At 48.8% G+C, this 21614-nt stretch overlaps 3 protein-coding genes across 5 annotated transcripts in view; 2 read left to right on the forward strand and 1 right to left on the reverse strand.

Moving 5' to 3' along the window:
• LOC308569544 (uncharacterized protein) overlaps window positions 1-21614 on the reverse strand; it is a 201715-nt gene that overhangs the window by 167973 nt on the left and 12128 nt on the right. The gene's annotated exons all lie outside the window — the stretch shown is intronic.
• The window catches only part of LOC308569628 (cytochrome P450 2C25-like), a 189277-nt gene that overhangs the window by 57845 nt on the left and 109818 nt on the right, over window positions 1-21614 (forward strand). The window lies entirely within an intron of this gene.
• On the forward strand, window positions 8500-18900 carry LOC308569588 (uncharacterized protein). Of its 3 annotated transcripts, none has more exons than XM_081163703.1 (4): window positions 8500-8672; window positions 11969-12627; window positions 15253-15459; window positions 16865-18900. In XM_081163703.1, the coding sequence occupies exons 2-4, from the start codon at window positions 12159-12161 to the stop codon at window positions 17950-17952; spliced, it is 1764 nt and encodes a 587-aa protein (XP_081019829.1). In that variant the 5' UTR covers window positions 8500-8672; window positions 11969-12158; the 3' UTR covers window positions 17953-18900. The 3 variants fall into 3 exon arrangements, with proteins under 3 accessions (XP_081019829.1, XP_081019831.1, XP_081019830.1); XM_081163705.1 differs by lacking the exon at window positions 8500-8672 and adding an exon at window positions 8778-8975; XM_081163704.1 differs by lacking the exon at window positions 8500-8672 and adding an exon at window positions 8993-9091.

Genomic DNA, 21614 nt, shown 5'->3' on the forward strand with positions numbered 1-21614 from the left:
TTCCCAGTGAAAAACAATTATGTAAGTATTAATCCACTCTGAGAATAGGGGTCTCCATTGCAGCACTCTCAACAAACTACAGCTCCCAGAATTATTTGGGGGAAGCCATGACTGTTTAAAGTGGTTTCTTTTATTTTCTTTTTTTTTTTTTTTCATTATGCTTTATTGATTTAAACAACACAACACAGAGCGATCAACCGGGGGCGGGGGGGCGGGGAGAGAAATAAAACATTCATTCCAAATTTAATACTTACTGTATATGACATTTTGTGATCATGACCGCCGGTCACCCCATTGTGATTCCCAAGTTAGATTCTTTAACTACACACTAAGCTTTATCTCCTCCAAGTTGTTTCTGTTACATTAATTTTGTAAGGTGCTCTTTATTTCATGCAGAAAGTCAATCCAGGCGTGCCAAAGGATTTACATTTTTACAATGTTCCCTCAGATAGACTCTGTATATTGTGATAGGAATTTTGAGGTCTTAGATATATGTTAAATGTTCATAAGTGTACCAATCAAGCACATACATAGATCAGCACAGGAAGACCGACCTGGAACCATTTTTGATTCCCAAACTGACCAAATGTTTTCTCTGCAAGTTCAAGGAAAATGGAAAAGCCTCCCCATTGTCTTTTCCTTCACAAATCCTGTCTTAAGGGAATGTCTGTGTTTGAACAGGGTGTGAGCCTGTGACCTGGCCCAGGAACTAAGTATTTATCATTACAATACATACCATTCTCTATCAATTTTTGGTCAGTGACATTTTGGAATTTTGCTGATAATCTAGCTAGTTCTACATACTCTCACATTTTGTTCTGCTAGTCTAATTTTGTTTTTTGTTTTGTTTATTGTCTTAAGAAAATTATACAGACAGCAAAATGAAGAAGTCTAAATTAACATTGCCTTCTACCAATAAGAAATAATAATAACGATTACAATAATGAAAATACTAAAAATACATTCACTTCCCCTTTTAAACTTCTATTCCGGTTACAATATATTACTATTCTATAAGAAACTATTATATCCTTTGCTGTCCCATATATTATTTTATAGTGGTACCTCAGGTTACAGACGCTTCAGGTTACATACGCTTCAGGTTACAGACTCCGCTAACCCAGAAATGGTGCTTCGGGTCAAGAACTTTGCTTCAGGATGAGAACAGAAATCGTGCTCCAGCGGCATGGCAGCAGCAGGAGGCCCCATTAGCTAAAGTGGTGCTTCAAGTTAAGAACAGTTTCAGGTTAAGAACAGACCTCCGGAACGAACTAAGTACTTAACCTGAGGTACTACTGTACAGTGGTGCCCCGCAAGACGAATGCCTCGCAAGACGGAAAACCCGCTAGACGAAAGGGTTTTCCGTTTTGGAGGTGCTTCACAAAACGAATTTCCTATGGGCCTGCTTCGCAAGACGACAATGTCTTGCGAGTTCCTGCGGGGGGTTTTTCCTCCCCCCCCTTTTTCCCAAGCTGCTAAGCCGCTTATCAGCTGATCCTCAGCCGCTAAACAGCTGATCCGCTAAGCCACTAAACCGCTTATCAGCTGATCCGCTAAGCCCGCTAAGCCGCTAATAGCGCTAATCCGCTAATGGGCTTGCTTCGCAAGACGAAAAAAACCGCAAGACGAAGAGACTCGCAGAACGGATTCTTTTCATCTTGCGAGGCACCACTGTATTTCCCAAATCCAACCTGACCCTCCTCTCCTCCCACTGCTTCCCTTCACCTGCCCATCTAATTTTGATGAGATAGAATTTCCTTTCCAACCCTTTGCAATTAAGATTCTGGCTGCTGCTGCTACATACATGAAAATTATCCTAAATTTCTTTGGGATTTCATTGCTCATTATTCCTAGCACGAAGGCTTCAGGCTTCTTGGGGAAGGAACATTTAAACATTTTCTGAAGTTCGTTGCATATTGTCTCCCAAAATTCCCTGATTTTTTTTTTGCAGTTCCACCACATGTGGACCATTGTGCCTTCTACCTCCCTGCATTTCCAATGTGTGTTTGACCTAGATTTTGTGAAATACAGAGCAGTCAAGTACAACATTTTCTTTAGGGGGTGCGGTGGGCACGAACCTTGGCTGTGATAGCCCTGTGCCTTTGAGAAAGCGCAGAGTGATTTTCTGCTTTGCTCTAATCCATGGCTTGACTCTTGCCAGGCATGAGGCCAACTCAACCTGCTTCCACTAACATACAAGCCCCCGGCTCGTCTATATAACCCAGATGGTTTTTGCTTTGGTATTGATTCTCCAGTTCAAAGATGATGCAGACTCTCGTTCTTTAAGCCTAGCACTTACGAGGAATTTGGGCAGGTGCAACATTAGGATGGGCAAAGATGGATTCCCTCTGTTAAAAGCACAGCTGCGCAGCTTGGAAAAATCAGCTGGCAACCTGACAGACGCTCTGTTTAAGAGGTGGGCTTACGGCGACACCTGGAGGTCATTCTAGAAAGCGACAACATTGAAGTTTTGTTCTTGTTTAGTCGTTTAGTCGTGTCTGGCTCTTTGTGACCCCATGGACTAGAGCACGCCAGGCACTCCTGTCTTCCACTGCCTCCCGCAGTTTGGTAGCTTCGAGAACAGTGTCCCACCACCTCGCCCTCTGTCGTCCCCTTCTCCTTCTGCCCTCCATCTTTCCCAACATCAGGGTCTTTTCCAGGGAGTCTTTTCTTCTCATGAGGTGGCCAAAGTCTTGGAGCCTCAGCTTCAGGATCTGTCCTTCCAGTGAGCACTCAGAGCTGATTTCCTTCAGAATGGAGAGGTTTGATCTTCTTGCAGTCCATGGGACTCTCAAGAGTCTCCTCCAGCACCAGAATTCAAAAGCATCCATTCTTCGGCAAACAGCCTTCTTGATGGTCCAGCTCTCACTTCCATACATCACTACTGGGAAAACCATAGCTTTAACTATACGGACCTTTGTTGGCAAGGTGATGTCTCTACTTTTTAAGATGCTGTCTAGGTTTGTTATTATTTTAATAATAAATAAATCAGGTTCTGGGGTCCTCTGGTCCTCTGGATGTTGCTGCACTGCAGCTCCCATCCTCCCTGAGCATTGGTCATGCTGGCTGGGGGCCATGTGGTTTGTAGTCCAGACTATATTTTGGAGAAAATAATAGTGAACGAATTCCTATGCCCCACAAATAACCCAGAGGTGCATTTTAAATAAAAGCACACATTCTAGGAGCCAGTGTGGTGTAGTGGTTAAGAGCGGTAGTCTTGTAATCTGGTGAACCGGGTTCGATTCCCCGCTCCTCCACATGCAGCTGCTGGGTGACCTTGGGCCAGTCACAGTTCTTTGAAGTCTCTCAGCCCCACTCACCTCACAGAGTTGTTTGTTGTGGGGGAGGAAGGGAAAGGAGAATGTTAGCCGCTTTGAGACTCCTGAAGGGGAGTGAAAGGCGGGATATCAAATCCAAACTCTTCTCTTCTTCTTCTTCTTCTTCTTCTTCTTCTTCTTCTTCTTCTTCTTCTTCTTCTCATGTGAAAACACCAGGCAGGCCCCACAAATAACTCAGAGATGCATTTTAAATAAAAGGACACATTCTTCTCATGTAAAAACACACTGATTCCCGGACCGTCCGCGGGCTGGATTGAGAAGGCGATTGGGCCGGATCTGGCCCCCAGGCGTAAGTTTGACAACCCATGAATCCAGAGTCCCTAAGATGGCTGGATGGTGTTGTAAACAAAATCTGCCCTTTTTTCCCTTATGGGGTATTCAAGAGCCCATATACAGTGATGCCTTGCAAGACGAAATTAATTCGTTCCGCGAGTTTTTTTGTCTAGCGAATTTTTCGTCTTGCGAAGCACGAAATCCCATAGGAATGCACTGAAATTCAATTAATGCGTTCCTATGGTCAAAAAAAGTCCAAACAAAGCCAAATTTGGTACAACAAGAGTTTATTAAGTGCTCTTTAAAGTCACGCATACTGTAAAGAGCATTTCAAAAATTGAAGGAACAATAAATTAAGTTTCTAAACATGACAGAAAAACATTTAAAAATCAACAAAGTGTACAGTACATTTTCTAAGACTCTGGGGGACAACTCGAAGAAGGTTCCTCTTCCACTCTTTGCTTCTTGCTGAAGAACCCCCTCCTCAACTGTTCCCCCAGCCACCCACCACACAGAAATTCAAATCCAGAATTTTTTTTTAAAAAAGCAGAGTGGCCCAATGGTCACAAAAAATCATAAAAATGCAGAAAAAAACCACAAGCTTCCAGATTCTTGCAAACCCCTCCCCAACACCAAGTCCCTGAATTCCAAACACCCCAACCCAAAATCCAAAAACCCCAGAAAAAGTTTTAAAAGTTTAACTTACCAAATGGCTGCAAAAGAAGTTTTGGAAAAGCTTCAAAAATCACCAAAGTCTTCAAAAACCTCAAAAAAGGCTACCACACCACGTTGTATGAGTTGCTCCTCGAAGTCAAGTCGCAACTGTATTAACGGTGTTAAGAAAAAGGAAACAAACTTGCAAGACGTTTCGTTTTTCGTCTTGCGAAGCAAGCCCATAGGGAAATTCGTCTTGCGAAGCAGCTCAAAAAACGCAAAACCCTTTCGTCTAGCGAGTTTTTTGTCTTGTGAGGCATTCGTCTTGCGGGGCACCACTGTAGAGTCCTTACGTAGGTTCCCTATTGGTAGGAGAGAATAACAGAGGCCAACCAGAGAATATTGAGAAGCAAAGCAGCTAGTAAGCCTGATCTTTATTGATCTGTTGCAACAGGGTGCTTCCCTCACACGCAGGAAAGGAGGAGGAACCCAGAACAATGGCGCGCAAGGCCTTATAAAGACTTTTGAAATTGCCACCCTGGAGATCCAGACCACCCCCAGAAACATCATACATACATCACAGAAAGGGCGGTCTACAACAGAAATCTGAGTGCGTTGTTTATCTCCTGTCTGCCGTGTTACCTGTTTAATGGTCACTTGATTGGATTGCCTGGGGAGCCTGGCCAGTCTTTTGTAAGGATAAATACTTCGTTCCTGAGCCAGGTCACAGGCTCACACCCTATTCATATCTTAAATGTGCCCTTAAGACAGGATTTGTGAAGGAAAAGATAATGGGGAGGCTTTTCCATTCTCCTTTGACCTTGCAGAGAAAACATTTGCTCAGTTTGGGAATCAAAATGGTTTCAGATCGGTCTTCCTGTGCTGATCTATGTATGTGCTTGGTTGGTACACTTATGAACATTTAACATATATCTAAGATCTCAAACTCCTGCCAACCTAGCAGTTTGAAAGCACATCAAAGTGCAAGCAGATAAATAGGTACCACTCTGGCAGGAAGGTAAACGGCGTTTCCGTGCGCTGCTCTGGTTCGCCAGAAGTGGCTTAGTCATGCTGACCACATGATCCGGAAGCTGTACGCCGGCTCCCTTGGCCAATAAAGGGAGATGAGTGCCGCAACCCCAGAGTTGTCCGCGACTGGACCTAATGGTCAGGGGTCCCTTTCCCTTTCCCTTTTAAGACCTCAAAATTCCTACTGCACACCCAAAAACGTATTTTAATGACCTCTCACTGAAGAAAATGACATGTCCTTCCTTGTGTTATAAGAAAAATAGTTCTAATCCTGTTATGGGGTATCTAGAGCCCGTATAGAGTCTCTCAGGAGATTTAGAGGAAGCAGAGGTCAACCAGAGTATATTGAAAGCAAAACGCCTAGTAAGCCTGATCTTTATTAAAGGAAATAAACTGTTGCAATAGGGTCCCCACTCACCACATTAAGAAGAGAGGAGAGACCCCAAACAATAGTGCGCAAGCCCCTATTTAGACTTTTGAAATTGCCCACCCTGTAGCCCAAGACCACCAGCCCCCAAAAAAATCATACCTACATCGCAGGGGGAGGCGGTCTCCAGCAGAAATTTCAGTGTGTTACTTCTCTCCTGTCTGCCAGGATACCTGATAAATGCCTTACTTGATTGCATTTTCTGGGATAGCCTGGCAATTCCTTTGAGATGGTAAATACTTTGAGATGGTAAATCCTGAATCTATACTGATAGTTTGCTCAGCTTAACAGATACTTAGACAGCATCTTAAAAAGCAGAGACATCACCTTGCCAACAAAGGTCTGTATAGTTAAAAGCTATGGTTTTCCCAGTGGTGATGTATGGAAGTGAGAGCTGGACCATAAAGAAGGCTGATCGCCGAAGAATGGATGCTTTTGAATTCTGGTGCTGGAGGAGACTCTTGAGAGTCCCATGGACTGCAAGAAGATCAAACCTCTCCATTCTGAAGGAAATCAGCCCTGAGTGCTCACTGGAAGGACAGATCCTGAAGCTGAGGCTCCAATACTTTGGCCATCTCATGTGAAGAGAAGACTCCCTGGAAAAGACCCTGATGTTGGGAAAGATGGAGGGCACAAGGAGAAGGGGACGACAGAGGACGAGATGGTGGGACAGTGTTCTCGAAGCTACCAGCATGAGTTTGACCAAACTGCGGGAGGCAGTGGAAGACAGGAGTGCCTGGCGTGCTCTGGTCCAGGGGGTCACGAAGAGTCGGACACGACTAAACGACTAAACAACAACAACAACAGATACTTGCCAGACTGTATTTGGAAAGGGAGGTGTAAGTCCCTAAAGTCCAAAGAGCACTGGAAAGTTTTTCCCATTTCCTTCCTCCTTGCAGAAAAATATTTGAGGTAAATTAGGGAGAGTCAAAATGGCTTCAGGATTGTTCTCCTGTACTATTTCATTTTTTAAAAAATATATCTTTATTAATTTAAAATAAATACATTTATGAGAAAACAGACGTACATACAAGTAAACAAACATACATACATACATACATACAATCAAACAAACAAACAAACAAACAAATAACAGAAAAATCAAACAAACCACCACACTATAAGATACAAGATTAATATAATTATCATCATATATACTCCTAATACTGAACACAATTATAAAACTTATAGAGAAGAAATTTAAAACTGACTTACAATTAATCTTACTGTACTTTATCTATCCATTACTTTATACCGCACAGTTACATATTTCTTATAGAATTTCTTTTTACCTCCCTATGAACTTATATTTATACAATATAGGGATCGTTCTAATTCTGCCAAGATGTTTCCTTTTATTCCATGGTTTTCTAAATATTCTTTAAAGATTCCCCAATCCTTATAGGCTTTTTGTTTCGGTTTGCCTCTTAGTCTTCCTGTACTATTTCAGACACGTGGTTTATTTACTTATGTATGTGCTTGTCTTGTCCATTTATGAACATTTATTTGAGACCTTAGAATTCTTGTAACACTGGCCATTCCACCAGGAGTCTGTTATGCTCTCTGTTTCAATGCCATCCTCTGAGACCAAACACTCCAGTCCACCCATCTGGGCTCAGAGACTTCTAGCATTCTTATTTATATTCTTTATTTATTCAGTTCATATACAGCGGTACCTCAGGTTACATACGCTTCAGGTTACAGACTCTGCTAACCCAGAAATAGTACCTCGGGTTAAGAACTTTGCTTCAGGATGAGAACAGAAATCGTGCTCCGGCGGCAGGAGGCCCCATTAGCTAAAGCGGTGCTTCAGGTTAAGACAGTGGCGTAGCGTGGGTTGTCAGCACCCGGGGCAAGGCAAGTAATTTGCGCCCCCTAACCCTGAGTGAGCCAGGTAGGGGCAGAGAGCTGCGAGTGCGAGCACGCCCCCCCCCCGATGTTGCGCCCGGTGCGGCCGCCCACCCCCTGCACCCCCACGCTACGCCACTGGGTTAAGAACAGTTTCAGGTTAAGAACGGACCTCCGGAACGAATTAAGTACTTAACCTGAGGTACCACTGTACTGCACTTATTCAAACGATCCGAGGACGGTGTACAACATTAAAAACGATACACACAATAAAAAGAAAGAAAATCCAGCATCTGTGCTGTGACATGGAAGAGGGGGGGAAAGCTTGTTTTCTCCTGCTCAGGCGGGCAGGACTCGAACCCATGGCTTCAAGCGACAAGAAAAGAGATTCCATCTCAACATCAGGAAGAACTTTCTGACAGCAAGAGCTATTTGAGGAAGGAGCAGTGACGACCTCTCCTTCCTTGGAGGCTTTCAAGCAGAGGTTGGATGGACACCTGTCATAGATCGTAGAATTGTGGAGCTGGAAGGGAACCCCAGGGGTCATCTAGTCCAACCCCCTGCAATGCAGGAATATGCGGCTGCCCCATACGGGAATCGAACCTGCAAACATTGGCCGTTATCTGCGCCATGCTCTAAGCTATCCGGGCTGTCATGGATGCTTTAGCTGAGATTCCTGCGTTGCAGCGGGTTGGACTAGATGGCCCTCGGTGTCCCTTCCGAATCTTCACGTGTATGATCCGTGCACCCGCGTATCGTGTGAAGCCTCCTCGGGCACCAGGAGTTTCGGGTGCCAAGGGGATGTGGGGCGGGGGCCGGGCCGAGGCATCGGCGGAAACCTCCAGGCCCCTCCGGAGCCAGCAGAGGGCAGAGGCAAGTGGCGGCCGCGCCTGGGCGCAGGAGGAAACGCCGCCGCCTGGTTCCTGCGCCTCCTCGTCGCGCGGAGTCGGGAGGAGCCATTAAGGCGAGAGCCAAAGAAGGCGGCGCGGGGGAAGGGAGACGCGCGCATCCCTCCGCCCAGCGTTGGGGGCGCGCAGGAGGAGACGCGCAGGCGGCGGCGGGGAAGCTGGCGCGCCCGCGGAGACAAGCAGCTTTGCGCGCGGGTAAGGAAAGGGGGCGCTTGGAGAGGCTGCGGTTCCCACGCCGCCCAGGGGCCCGGGGGGCTGAAAGCCGGGGCCGGGGGAGAGGCGAGCACGAGGGCGGCTCCTCCACCTCCTCTTCCTTCGCTCCCTCCGCCCCTGCGCAACCTCCGCCCCTGCGCAACCTCCGCCCCTGCCCGGATCCGCGTTGCGCAGAGCGCACGGTTTTGTTCGCGCGCGCGCGCTGCGCTGGAGACTGGGGTCCCCGCGCGCGCCTCCGCGGAAGCAAGGCCCCTGGGCCGGGCCGGGCTGCTCGCTCGCTCCCGCGTGAGTTTCCGCACCGGATCCGCGGCCTTTTCGGGGAGAGCCGGGAGTTTTTGGAGACGCGCGACGTGGTTTGATCTCTCCTTTTTTCGTTGTTGGATTTCCCCCAAATCCCAAAGGTGGGCGGGATCGCGGGTCTTGCATGCAGCCCCTGCTGCAGAGTTGGGGGTGGGATCCGGATCGGGCAGGCCAGAGTTGTAAACAACTCCAACCCATCCCCCCCCCTTCCGCGCGCGCGCGCCCTTCCGCAGACGCTGAGCTAAGCTGTGGCGGCGCCTATTGTCCTTCGGTGGTCATCCCTGCAGGCTCAAGGGCCGTTTGAAATGCCCCAGGCCGCTGGAACCCGGACGGATTGCGCCCTTTGCCCCGCATCCCTCTCCGGCTTGGGTGCTTTTAAATCCGAATTAGATGCGTGCTGAGCGGGCTCCGCGTAGCCGACGAAGGGGAGCCTTGCAATGGAGATCTTCTCAATTTCTGCATGTGCAATTATTGCCGTCGATTTCCTTTCTCTGCGGAAAGGGATAGGCTAGCGCGCAACTCCGCACAAAGGAGCTTTTTTCCTGTTGAGTTACTGCAGACGGCTTCTGTCCGGTTGCGCTTAAGGACAGCGCGACCCGATCCTGGAGGTCCTTCCTGGCCAGCCCCACAATAGGATCCCGGGGCCGGGGCCAGTGCCACGCGGGGAAAGAAACGGTGGCGCACCGTTTTGGCCCTCGAGCGCCCGGGAGTGTATCCGAATTAACGCGTGTGTGTGTGCAGACAGCAAAATGAAATCTGGATCCGGAGTGGACACGCCTCTCCAGCGGGGAGATGTTTGTTTCCTTGTTAATCTTTAGGGAAGCGGAGGGGAGGCCTAAACCGGATTCAGGGAGCTTTGGGCCTCCCCTTCCCCATGTATGAGGAGGCAATGAGGCCCAAGTGGTTTTTTTTTAGTGTAAACACAAAACCCAGTTGCTGGTTGTGGGCTGATGCAGGAGGAGGCCTGGGGTGCTGTTTTCAGCTGAGATTCAATCACATGCCAGGAGATTCTGGTGGTAATGATGATGATGATGATGATAATTTATTTATACCCCGCCCATCTGTCTGGGTTTCCCCAGCCTCTCTGGGCAGCTAACAACAAAACACTAAAATACAATAACCTATTAAACATTAAAAGCTTCCCTAAACAGGGCTGCCTTCAGATGTCTTCTAAAAGTTTGATAGTTATATTTCTTTTTGACATCTGGTGGGAGGGAGTTCCACAGGGTGGGTGCCACTACCGAGAAGGCCCTCTGCCTGGTTCTCTGTAACTTGGCTTCTCGCAGGGAGGGAACCGCCAGAAGGCCCTCGGAGCTGGACCTGAGTGTCCGGGTAGAACGATGGAGGTGGAGACGCTCCTTCAGATATACAGGACCGAGGCAGTTTAGGGCATTAAAGGTCAACACCAACACTTTGAATTGTGCTCGGAAACGTACTGGGAGCCGATGTAGGTCTTTCAAGACCGGTGTTATATGGTCTCTGCAGCCGCTCCCAGTCACCAGTCCGGCTGCCGCATTCTGGATTAGTTGTAGTTTCCGGGTCACCTTCAAAGGTAGCCCCACATAGAGCGCATTGCAGTAGTCCAAGCGAGAGATAACCAGAGCATGCACCACTCTGGCGAGACAGTCTGTGGGCAGGTAGGGTCTCATCCTGCGTACCAGATGGAGTTGATAAACAGCTGCCCTAGACACAGAATAGACCTGCGCCTCCATGGACAGCTGTGAGTCCAAAATGACTCCCAGGCTGCACACCTGGTCCTTCAGGGGCACAGTTACCCCATTCAGGACCAGGGAGTCCTCCACATATTCTTTCAAGATTGGTGTTATATGGTCTCGGCGGCCGCTCCCAGTCCCCAGTCTAGCTGCCGCATTCTGGTGGTGCAGTTATTAGGTGGCTGGGAGTTCTTGCAACTATTCTCCCAAAAGATGGGGGGGGGGAGATCACCTCTACTGATTGAGCTACCCCAGGAGTCTAAAATTTACTCATAGAATCATAGAGTCACGGGTTCAAGCCACTTGTTGGGCAAAAGGTTCTTGCATTGCAGTGGGTTGGGCTAGATGACCGCCGGGGGCCCCTTCCAACTCTGCGATTCTGTGACAGGCAGTGGGTCTCCTGGGTTTTAGGCACGGAAATTCTCCCAGTCCTGCCTGGAGACGATGCACACAAGGCCCCCAAGCTAAGGCCCTTTGCCTTTGAAGCAGCCATTTAATCTCCCCACAAACAAATCTAAATGGATTCTCATCAAATAGCCGGTGTTGTCGTAACTTTTGCTCAGAAGCAAGTCCCGCTGGGCTGTCTGGGTCTTAACTTTCCAGCCAGTGTGTAATCTTTGCAGACTTCCTCTGTGTTTTTCCTGTATCTGACATCTGAATGGAAAATCTGTATATTGGCTTACCACAGGCGCTTGATATAATAATAATAATAATAATAATAATAATAATAATAATAATAATAATAATAATAATAATAATAATAATAATAATATATTATTTATACACCGCCCATCTGGCTGAGTCTCCCCAGCCACTCTGGGCGGCTCCCAATCAAGTGTTAAAAACAATACAGCGTTAAATATTAAAAACTTCCCTGAACAGGGCTGCCTTCAGATGTCTTTTAAAGATAGGATAGCTGCTTATTTCCTTCACATCTGGTGGGAGGGTGTTCCACAGGGTTGGTGCCACCACCAAGAAGGCCCTCTGCACTGTTCCCTGTAACTTGGCTTCTTGCAGGCAGGGAACTGCCAGAAGGCCCTCGGCGCTGGATCTCAGTGTCCAGGCTGAACGATGGGGGTGTAGACGCTCCTTCAGATATACTGGACCGAGGCCGTTTAGGGCTTTAAAGGTCAACACCAACACTTTGAATTGTGCTCGGAAACGTACTGGGAGCCAGTGTAGGTCTTTCAGGACCAGTGTTATGTGGTCCCGGTGGCCACTCCCATTCTGCCCTTGTTCCATCTCACACTCTTCCTTCCCTTCCAGGTGCCCTTGGGACGAGACTGCATGACTCCGGAGCGAGTCTCCAGTCCTCACTCGGTTGACGCCACCTGCAGAATCCCCCCAGCTTTTGCTTGTGGGGTGGGAGAAGCCTCGGCCCGTAGCCTTGCCCCCGCGGAGCCCCCAGCCGCTCTGGCCCCTGCTTCCTCCCGCTCTCGCTGGCTCGCGGACTCCAATGTTTTCCTCCGCGGCCGAGAGGGACAAATGGGGACCTCGCTTTGACTCTCCCCCTTCCACTTCCGCCGCCGCCGCAGCCCAGGCCAGCGCGACAGGCCGGAAGAGGAAAGCCAACTTCTCCAACGACGAGACGGAGACCCTGGTCTGGAATGTAGTGCGTCATTTTAGCGCTCTGTATGGGTCGGAATCGTTCCGGGCTCACCCCGTCCGCCGGAAGCAGCTCTGGACCCAGATCCAAAGCCGCGTCAACTTCCTCGGGTACACGGAGCGCTCCATTGACGACCTCAAGCACAAATGGCGAGACTTGAGGCTGGACGTCAAGAAAAAGATCACGGCCAAGAGACCGCCCCCGGTGCACCGGCCAGGGGCGCCCCACAAGCCCCGCCTCACGCCCCTGGAAAAAATGGTGGCCTCCACTTTCCTGCAGCCCACGCATGACTCGGAGCCCGAAATCGTCTTGGACCCGGGTGAGCTTCCGTTTATTATCACCGTATTTCCCTCTCAATATGAAGCACCCGACCATAATACGCACCTAGTTTTTATTTTTTTAAATAAGTTTTTATTAGATTTTCCACCGTGATAACACAAACCACAAAGCAAGATGCTTCCCCACAAGAAAAAAGAAGAAAGAGGGGGGGAAGGGGAGGAAAAATAAACAGATAGACAATAATAACAAACTTAATTCTTCACAAATCCAACCTTTTAAATATCTTGGTTGACTTCCTCGAATCCCTCCCTTCTCAGTTTCCTTGTAATTAAAAGTAACAGCTTTCTGATATCATTATTAAACTAAAACAATTTCCAATTATAGTCCATCTTATTCACTTTTCTTAATGTTCTGAAACCCATTTATTTAATTACAGTGGTGCCCCGCAAGACGAATGCCTCGCAAGACGGAAAACTCGCTAGACGAAAGGGCTTTCCGTTTTGGAGGTGCTTCGCAAAACGAATCTCCTATGGGCTTGCTTCGCAAGACGGCAATGTCTTGCGAGTTCCTGCTGGTTTTTTTTCCTCCCCCCCCCTTTTTCTAATCCGCTAAGCCGCTTATCAGCTGATCCGATCAGCAGATAAGCCGCTAAAAGCGCTAATAGCGCTAATCCCCTAATCCTTCAATGGGCTTGCTTCGCAAGACGAAAAAACCGCTAGACGAAGAGAATCACAGAACGGTTTCTTTTCGTCTTGCGAGGCACCACTGTATAACTTAATTTAATCCTAGGCCTATTTGTTTCTTTCAAGTCATTTCTAATTTTTTATATTACAATATTTATTCAAATAGTTCTTGAATTTCCTCCAGTCCTCTTGGAACTCCTCTTCTTTCTGGTCGCGGATTCTTCCGGTCAGGTCAGCTAGCCCCGAAAAGTCCATCTTCATCTGCCAAAGACACACCTAGTTTTTAGAGGAGGGAAACGAGAAAGCAACGCAAAGCCTCTTGAGAGAAGAGGCAAGAGTGCTCCCACTACGCTCAGGACGCTTTGCGTTGCTTTCGCTGAAGCCTGGAGAGCAAGAGGGATTGGTGAGCACTGATCCCTCTTGCTCTCCTGGCTTCAGCGATAGCTACGCAGCCTGCATTCGCTCCATAAGACGCACAGACACATCTCCCCTTACAGTGGCACCTCGGGTTAAGTACTTAATTCGTTCCGGAGGTCCGTACCTAACCTGAAACTGTTCTTAACCTGAAGCACCACTTTAGCTAATGGGGCTTCCTGCTGCGGCCACACGATTTCTGTTCTCATCCTGAAGCTAAGTTCTTAACCTGAAGCACTTTTTCTGGGTTAGTGGAGTGCGTAACCTGAAGCGTATGTAACCCGAGGTACCACTGTACCTTTTAGGAGGGGAAAAGTGCGTCTTATAGAGCGAAAAGTACAGTCTATATAAGCAAGACGGTCTGAGCATCTTGCGGCCATCTTGGTTCCGCTGCATTGGTTGCCGATTAGTTTCCGGGCCCAATTCAAAGTGCTGGTTTTGACCTATAAAGCCTTAAATGGCTCAGGACCGCAATACTCTATTGGGTGCAGAATGCTGTGGCGAGGCTCCTTACGGGGTCCTTGCCGCGGGATCGCATTCACCCAGTGCTTTTCCAGCTGCACTGGCTCCCAGTGGAGTACTGGGTCAGGTTTAAGGTGCTGGTTTTGACCTTTAAAGCCCTTTGTGGCCTAGGACCCTCGTACTTACGGGACCGCTTCTCCTGGTATGTCCCACAGAGGACCTTAAGGTCCATAAATAGCAACACCCTAGAGGTCCTAGGCCCTAAGAAAGTCAGATTAGCCTCAACCAGAGGCAGGGCCTTTTCAGTGATGGCTCCGGCCTGGTGGAACGCTCTGTTTCATGAGACCAGGGCCCTGCAGGATCTGATTTATTTTCGCAGGGCATGTAAGACAGAGTTGTTCCTCCTGGCTTTTGGCTTGGAAACAATTTGATCCCCTTCCCCTCTTTCCTTTTCCTTCTGCGATGGAACCCCTATTTGGGGACTTCCCTGGCTTTTTTCTGGCCCACGTAGGACCAGTTTGGATAGTTGGCCTTGGTGAAGATGTGACGTTTTCTCCCCCCAAACAGATTTTGATCTGGGCTTCCACTGAAATGAGGCTGCATTTTAAGTAGTATTTTAATCTGGTTTTTAAGTTGTATTTTAATCAATTGTTTTTATTCCTGATGTTAGCCGCCCTGAGCCCGGTCTTGTGTCCATGTATCCATGTTTCTTAACTGATTTGGTTAAACAGTTTTTTTAAAAAACCAGACTGAGTTTTAACACACATGAGAAACTTAAAACAAATCCTTATTTCCTGATGAATAGCCTTTGGACTAGAATGTAGCTTAAATAGAAAACTATCTTTAGAAAGATTTTTCCTCCAAAAGCATTTTATTTTAAAAATCCGATTTAAATTTTAAAAATCCGATTTAAATTTTAAAAATCCGATTTAAATTTTAAAAATCTGATTTAAATTTTAAAAATCCATTTAAATTATTAAAAAAATCATTGATTTTTATCCACCCTGGTTTATACCTTTTCTACGAGACTCCTCCCTCTGTTGACTGCTGCCTGACGTTGACTTGAAGGGATAATGCAACGCTTTGCTTGTTTTCTTGCCCTGCAGAGATTTTCTTCCCTGGAGCGTTCAAGCAGTCCTTTGTAGCTTTGCAACCGGGCCTCAACCACCCCAGTATCTACATTGACACCAACGGGCAGCCCTCCTCCCTCCCTGACGTGGAAGGCTCCCTGGTGCCTCGCCTGGGGGTCCAGAGCCCCGACCCCTCCTCTATGCTTTGCGAATACAGTCGAGGCGAAGGGCAGAGCAGCTCAGGTGGGTATCGCTGGTGCCGTTGCAAACGGCCTGGCCATAACAATAACAACAATTATAATATTTAGATGCCGTCCAACTGCTCCAGCCGCTCTGAGCGGCTTCCAACAAACTATAAACTCACAGAAAAGCACCACATATTAAAAGCTTCCCGATACAGGGCTGCCTTCAGATGTCTTCTAAGAGTCAGAGGGCTTTCAGCAAACAGGGAGCCACCACAGAGAAGGCCCTGTCATGGGGTCACTGGGTGCAGAGCTTGTCCTCTGCCCCTGAGCTTCAAAGCTTCCCCACTGGAAAATCCTGGGGTGTGGAAATCTACAGCCGGTCTGATCTCGTTCTTTTGAGCCGTCTTCATGCAGGATGAGTGCCTGTCTTTTAACTGCCCACCTCTTGGATTTGATGGGGGAAACTGAGGAGGTGGTGGGTGGTTCAGACTAGAGGCTAAGAATAAATCCATGTTGCGTATTTTCCACTACGCTTGATACTTGCACACCACTTGGGAAATTAAGCGGTTTATGAATGAACTTTCAGTCTCATTCCTGGCATTGCTTTTGATTTCGGCAGTTATGATCAATGCCGTTTTAAGATCCAGCAGTTAAAAATCGATGCCCTTTTGAAAGGTTTCTTTCCACCATCTTGGTTCATAATGGTGTCCGGTAGTACCCAAACATAGAGGGAAACCTGTTCCTTCATCTCTTGGACCGCCGTGCAAAATTTGGTTACGATATATTAGTACATAGTGAGTTGACAAACATCCCAAAATATATACCATATTTTTTTTGCTCCATAAGATGCACCTGACCATAAGACGCACCAAGTTTTTAGAGGGGGAATGCAAGAAAAACAATATTCTTTAAAGGTAGCGCTGAGCAGAGCCTATATGCATCCCAGGCTCTGCTCAGCGCTCCCTTTCATGAGCCGTGCGGAGCGTGTGTGCGGCGCTTGCAGGCTTTTCCCCAAGGAGGGAGAAGGGCAGCCCGTCAATCCCTTCTCCCTCCTCAGGGAAAAGCCCCCAAGAGCCGCACACACGCTCCACGCGGCTCTTGAAAGGGAGTGCGGCTCTTGGGGGCTTTTCCGGGATGTGGGGGAAGGGACAGAGTGCGGCTAAGCCAGGAGCTAGAACAGCGAGAGGGAGTGCAGCCTGGGATAGCTGCGCAGCCTGTATTCGCTCCATAAGACGCACACACAGTTCCCCTTACTTTTTAGGAGGGAAAAAGTGCGTCTTATAGAGCAGAAAATACGGTATCAAGCTGGCGGCCTGTATGTGGCATTGCCCAATAATTCTTAGAAACCTGGATACCGAATGTTTTTCAGCAGCTGCGTGAAAGTGCATGACTGACGTGTCAGAGTCTGTGTCTGTCTTAGTCTTGTACTTCCTGCCTTGATGTCGTTCTCTCGCCCGTTGCAGCCGAATCGGGGCCAGAGCTACGGACCCCGGAAATGTCCGCCATGTCCCCCCAGCTCCGAAACGAATCCCTCGTCTCCTACGCTTCCGAGGAGGAGGATCATGACGGCCCGGAGGCGGAGGGCAGGATGAGTCTCCAAGCGGCGCTGGAAGCTCGGCTGTCGGCCGAAGAAGACCTGAAGTTGTCCGGCCGGCAGGCTGCGATGCTTATCCGCAGGTGCAACTCTCAGGGGTCGGCCGCCTCCCTGCCAGAGGACGCCCTCAGCCACGCAGACGCCCACTCAGACTGGGACCACGAGGGGGGCCCTGATGTCCCCGCCCTGGGCCGCTCCCTCGACGCCTCTCAGCCAGAGGAAGAGGAGGCAGCCAGCCAGGCCGCGGAGACGGGCTCCTTGCCCCGGGGACTTCTGGGGCCTGCGTGGGAGAAGCAGGAGGAGGAGCAACACTCCCGGTCTCCTCTCCACACCGGGGCCCTCACCGAGGAGTCCCTGCCATCCTCTGCTTCGCCTCACGCAGACCAGGCGCCCGCCCCACGGGCCTTGCCCAGGGGGATGGGGTGTTCCCGCCGGCGCGAGGGTGGCCGGGAAACCTGGCGGACTAACATCCGGCGGCTGATGGACATGGAGGACCAGTGGGACCAGCTGTACCACCAGGAGCTCGCCATGTGGCAAGATGAGAGGGCCCAACAGCGAGACGAGCGGGCCCGCGACAGGGAGCTCCAATTCCGGCTTCTGGGCGTCCTCACCGATATCCGGGACGAACTGCGGTACTTGCGGCAAGAGAGGGCCGTGGCGCGGCAGGACAGGGCCGCGGCTCGGCAGGAGAGGGCGTCGCAGACGGTCGCGCCGGCGGCCCACGCCTCCTCTCCTCCGAAACCCGAGGCAGCCCCTCCAGAGACGGCCCCCGACTGCACCCCTCTCTTCTTCCCTCTTAAAGCCGAAGGGGGCCTTTCCGGACCGCACCCGGGGAGCGTCGGCCGGGGGGAGGCAGCCAGGGCGAGACGGAGCCCCCACGGCGTCTCCCGCCGGGGCCGAGGCCGTCCTCGCGGCTCCACGTCCAAGCACAGAAGGATGTTTGTGCCCAGCAGCTAGGGGCGAGCGGGCGGTTCCTAAATCAAAATCAAATAGACGTTGTTTGTGTGTGTGCAGAGCTCCGGAATTTCCTCCAGGTGGGCAAACGGAGGGCAGAGAGAGAAAGAATGTTTGTGTGCGCGCCTGATGACAACATGTGGGAATATATACAGTGGTACCTCTGGATGTGAACGGGATCCGTTCCAGAGTCCCGTTCACATCCGGAAGCGAATGCAACACGCATCTGTGCGGGTCGCGATTCGCCGCTTCTGCGCATGACCTCATTTTGAGCATCTGCGCAAGTGGCGAAACCCGGAAGTAACGCATTCCGTTACTTCCGGGTCGCCGCAGAGCGCAACCCGAAAACGCTCAACCTGAAGAAACTTCAACCCCAGGTACAACTGTGTAAGGTTTAGTTGCACACTGTGCTTGGGCTTTGTACATGGACCCGAAAAGGATTCGCGAATGATTGTGCACAACCGCTCGGCCCTTGGCGAATGAATGCATGCAGTGGTGTTTTGAGTGTGGGGAAGTGGCAAGGGGGTACGGCTACCCTGACGGAAGAAATTTCGCCTGCGGTGTCCCCTCCATCTACAAATACCGAAACCTGGGTGGCGGGGAGAGGGCTGTCGATAGGCCGCAAGAAACACAGAGCCCACCAGCGAGGGGTGCTCTGCAGTGGAAGAGAGTGCCGGCCGGACAGGGCATTCGATGGGCAACTGGCTCTCAAATTTAATACCAGGGCAGCCATAAGCAAGGGCAGAGAAGGGTGTTAGCTGGGAAGGACACACTAAGTGTGCGTGTGATGGAGTGTGTGTTTGTGTGGACAAATGCGGAACATGTTTTGTATGAGTAGGATTGTGGGTTAGTTGCTATTGTTCAAACATTTTCTGCAACTCATTTAACGGACTGATTTGCCTATGTATCTATAAACACTTTTTGGAAAGAAAAGGCAAAAAACCAGCTGAACGGTTTGTCTTGTGTATTTTAGTTACTGGGGAAAGACTCACAGCGGACCCTTTAAAAATAAATAAATGCCAGAGGTCACTTTTGACAATAATTCCCCCGAACCGATCGTTTCTGATTTGGGACAAGGAGTTTACTTTGGGAGGTGGAGAGAGCCATAGAGCATTACCGTCCTTGGGGTGCCTTTTGCCTTCCCATTTGCATGATGCTTCAACATCTGGGAACCCTACAGATGTTTTAGACTTTTTAATATTATTATGATCATTCTTTCCTGAATTCATGCACCGTCCTCTACCCAGAGGTCTCAGTGCGGTTCACAGAAAAGATGGATGCAATACAGTGGACGCTCAGGTTGCGAACATGATCCGTGCGGGATGCACGCTCACAACCTGCGCATGTGCAGGTTCGCGATTCAGCACTTCTGAGCATGTGCAAAACGCGGTTTTGCACTTCTGCGCATGCGCGACCGCCAAAACCCGGAAGTAACTCGTTCCAGTACGGTCCACAACCCAAAAAAACGCAACCTACAGCGGCTGTGACACGAGGTATGACTGTATATAAAATCAAAGTAAGAACAATAACCCAGTAACACACACATACACACACGGTTAATTAATCACAATTATATCCCACTTTTATTTCAAAGGGCTCAAGGTGGTGGTCACCCAGCGAGTTTCATAGCCGAGGGGGGGAATTTCAACCTGGGTCTCCCACGTTCAAGCCTGGCGCTAACCACTGTGCGATACTGCTTCTATGGACCACAATTCCCATCTGCCAGAATGGTGGAAAACTTGGGGCGGGGGGAATAACACGGCTAATCCAGCCTCCAGCAAGGGGGTGTTTTTCATAACACGACTCTTGGCAGCCCCAGCTGTCTGATGCCGGCTCTGACAGGAACTCTGACCCACAACATCAGGGGGACAAGGGAAGCAGCCTGGCAAAGGCTGCCCTAATCTAGGGGTAGGCCTAAGGCTGAAAGCTTTCCCTCCAAACATAAATAAGAAGCTGGAAGGTGTGCGGAGGAAAGCAGCCGAAATGGTAAGAGGCCAGACCTTATGAGGAACAGTTGAAGGAGTTGGGGGTGTTTAGCTTGGTTAAAGTAAGGCTGGGAGGTGCTATCGTAGGCAACTTCAAATATCTCGAGGTGTTGTCCCATGGAAGATGGAGCAAACTGGTTTTCTCCTGCTCCAGAGGGCAGGACTCGAACTCATGGCTTCGAGTTACAGGAGATTCTGACTAAACGTCAGGAAGATGGCAGTAAGATCTGTTCTGGACATGAGGCGGACTCCCTCAGAAGGTGAAACGGATTCTCGTTCCTTATTTATTTATTATTTGCTTTTCCGTCATACCTCCTCGTCAACGCGTACTATGTGACAGTCACACGTAAACTACCGTATTTTCCGCTCTATAACACGCACCCGACCATAACACGCACGTAGTTTTTAGAGGAGGAAAATCCGTAGGCATGCCACCCGTAGGCATTTCCTCCATAACACACACAGACATTTCCCCTTACTTTCTAGGAGGAAAAAAGTGAGTGTTATGGTGCAAAAAATACGGTAATCAGAAAAAGATGGCATGGATATAAAACCTAAACACATGATAGTAATAATGGATTCCCTTGGAGATTTTTAAGCAGGTTTTATGGCCCACCTGTCATGGATGCTTTAGCTGAGATTCCTGGATTGCAGGGGGTTGGACTAGATGACCCCTGAAGGTCCCTTCCAACTGTTTCTGTAGCGTCACGAGGGACATTAACAGCTGAGCTTTCCCTCATGAACTTTCCCCCCTGCACTCTAGAAATTGCTGAGCAGACAGATGTTCTTAGCACAGGCATAGGCAAACTCGACCCTTCAGGTGTTTTGGGACTACAACTCACATCATAGCCGTTTACTTTCCACCTTATGCTAATGTCAAGAGTGGCACTTTCTTCTTTTTTTTTTTTTAATTATTACTTTTCCAACAATTTAAACACTACAAAAAAAATAAACAATACAATACAATACAAAAACAATACATAACACTAACACATTAAACTAACAAAACAAAAACAATTTAAAATACATCAAAGTTTCAATATCTTATCTTTCATTCACTTATTTCAATGACCTCCTCACACCTCCCTTTTTGTATTCCACTTCTGTTAGTTGTTTCAGCAATTCCTTTCCATCTTCCTCTGTTTTCTATCCTGTAATTATCTTAACACATTTTAACCTTTTTTCCCTTTAATTCTCTATTAATCTATTTATACTTAATTCCTTATAATATTTCTACTTATGCCATATAACTTCATTCCAACATTTTTCTAACATTCATTAATTTCTAACATTCATTAATTAAGAGTGGCACTTTCTAAGCTATATGACGTCATCTCTAAAGGTAAAGGGACCCCTGACTGTTAAGTCCAGTCGTGGCCGACTCTGGGGTTGCGGCGCTCATCTCGCTTTATTGGCCGAGGGAGCCGGCGTACAGCTTCCGGGTCATGTGGCCAGCATGACTAAGCCGCTTCTGGCGAACCAGAGCAGCGCACGGAAACGCCGTTTACCTTCCCGCCAGAGCGGTACCTATTTATCTACTTGCACTGGCGTGCTTTCGAACTGCTAAGTTGGCAGGAGCTGGGACCGAGCAACGGGAGCTCACCCCGTCATTGCGGGGATTAGAACCACCGACCTTCTGATTGGCAAGTCCTAGTGTCTGTGCTGCAACCCACAGTGCCA

This window comes from Podarcis bocagei (genome assembly GCF_964188305.1).
Source record: "Podarcis bocagei genome assembly, chromosome: 12".
NCBI lineage: Eukaryota > Metazoa > Chordata > Lepidosauria > Squamata > Lacertidae > Podarcis > Podarcis bocagei.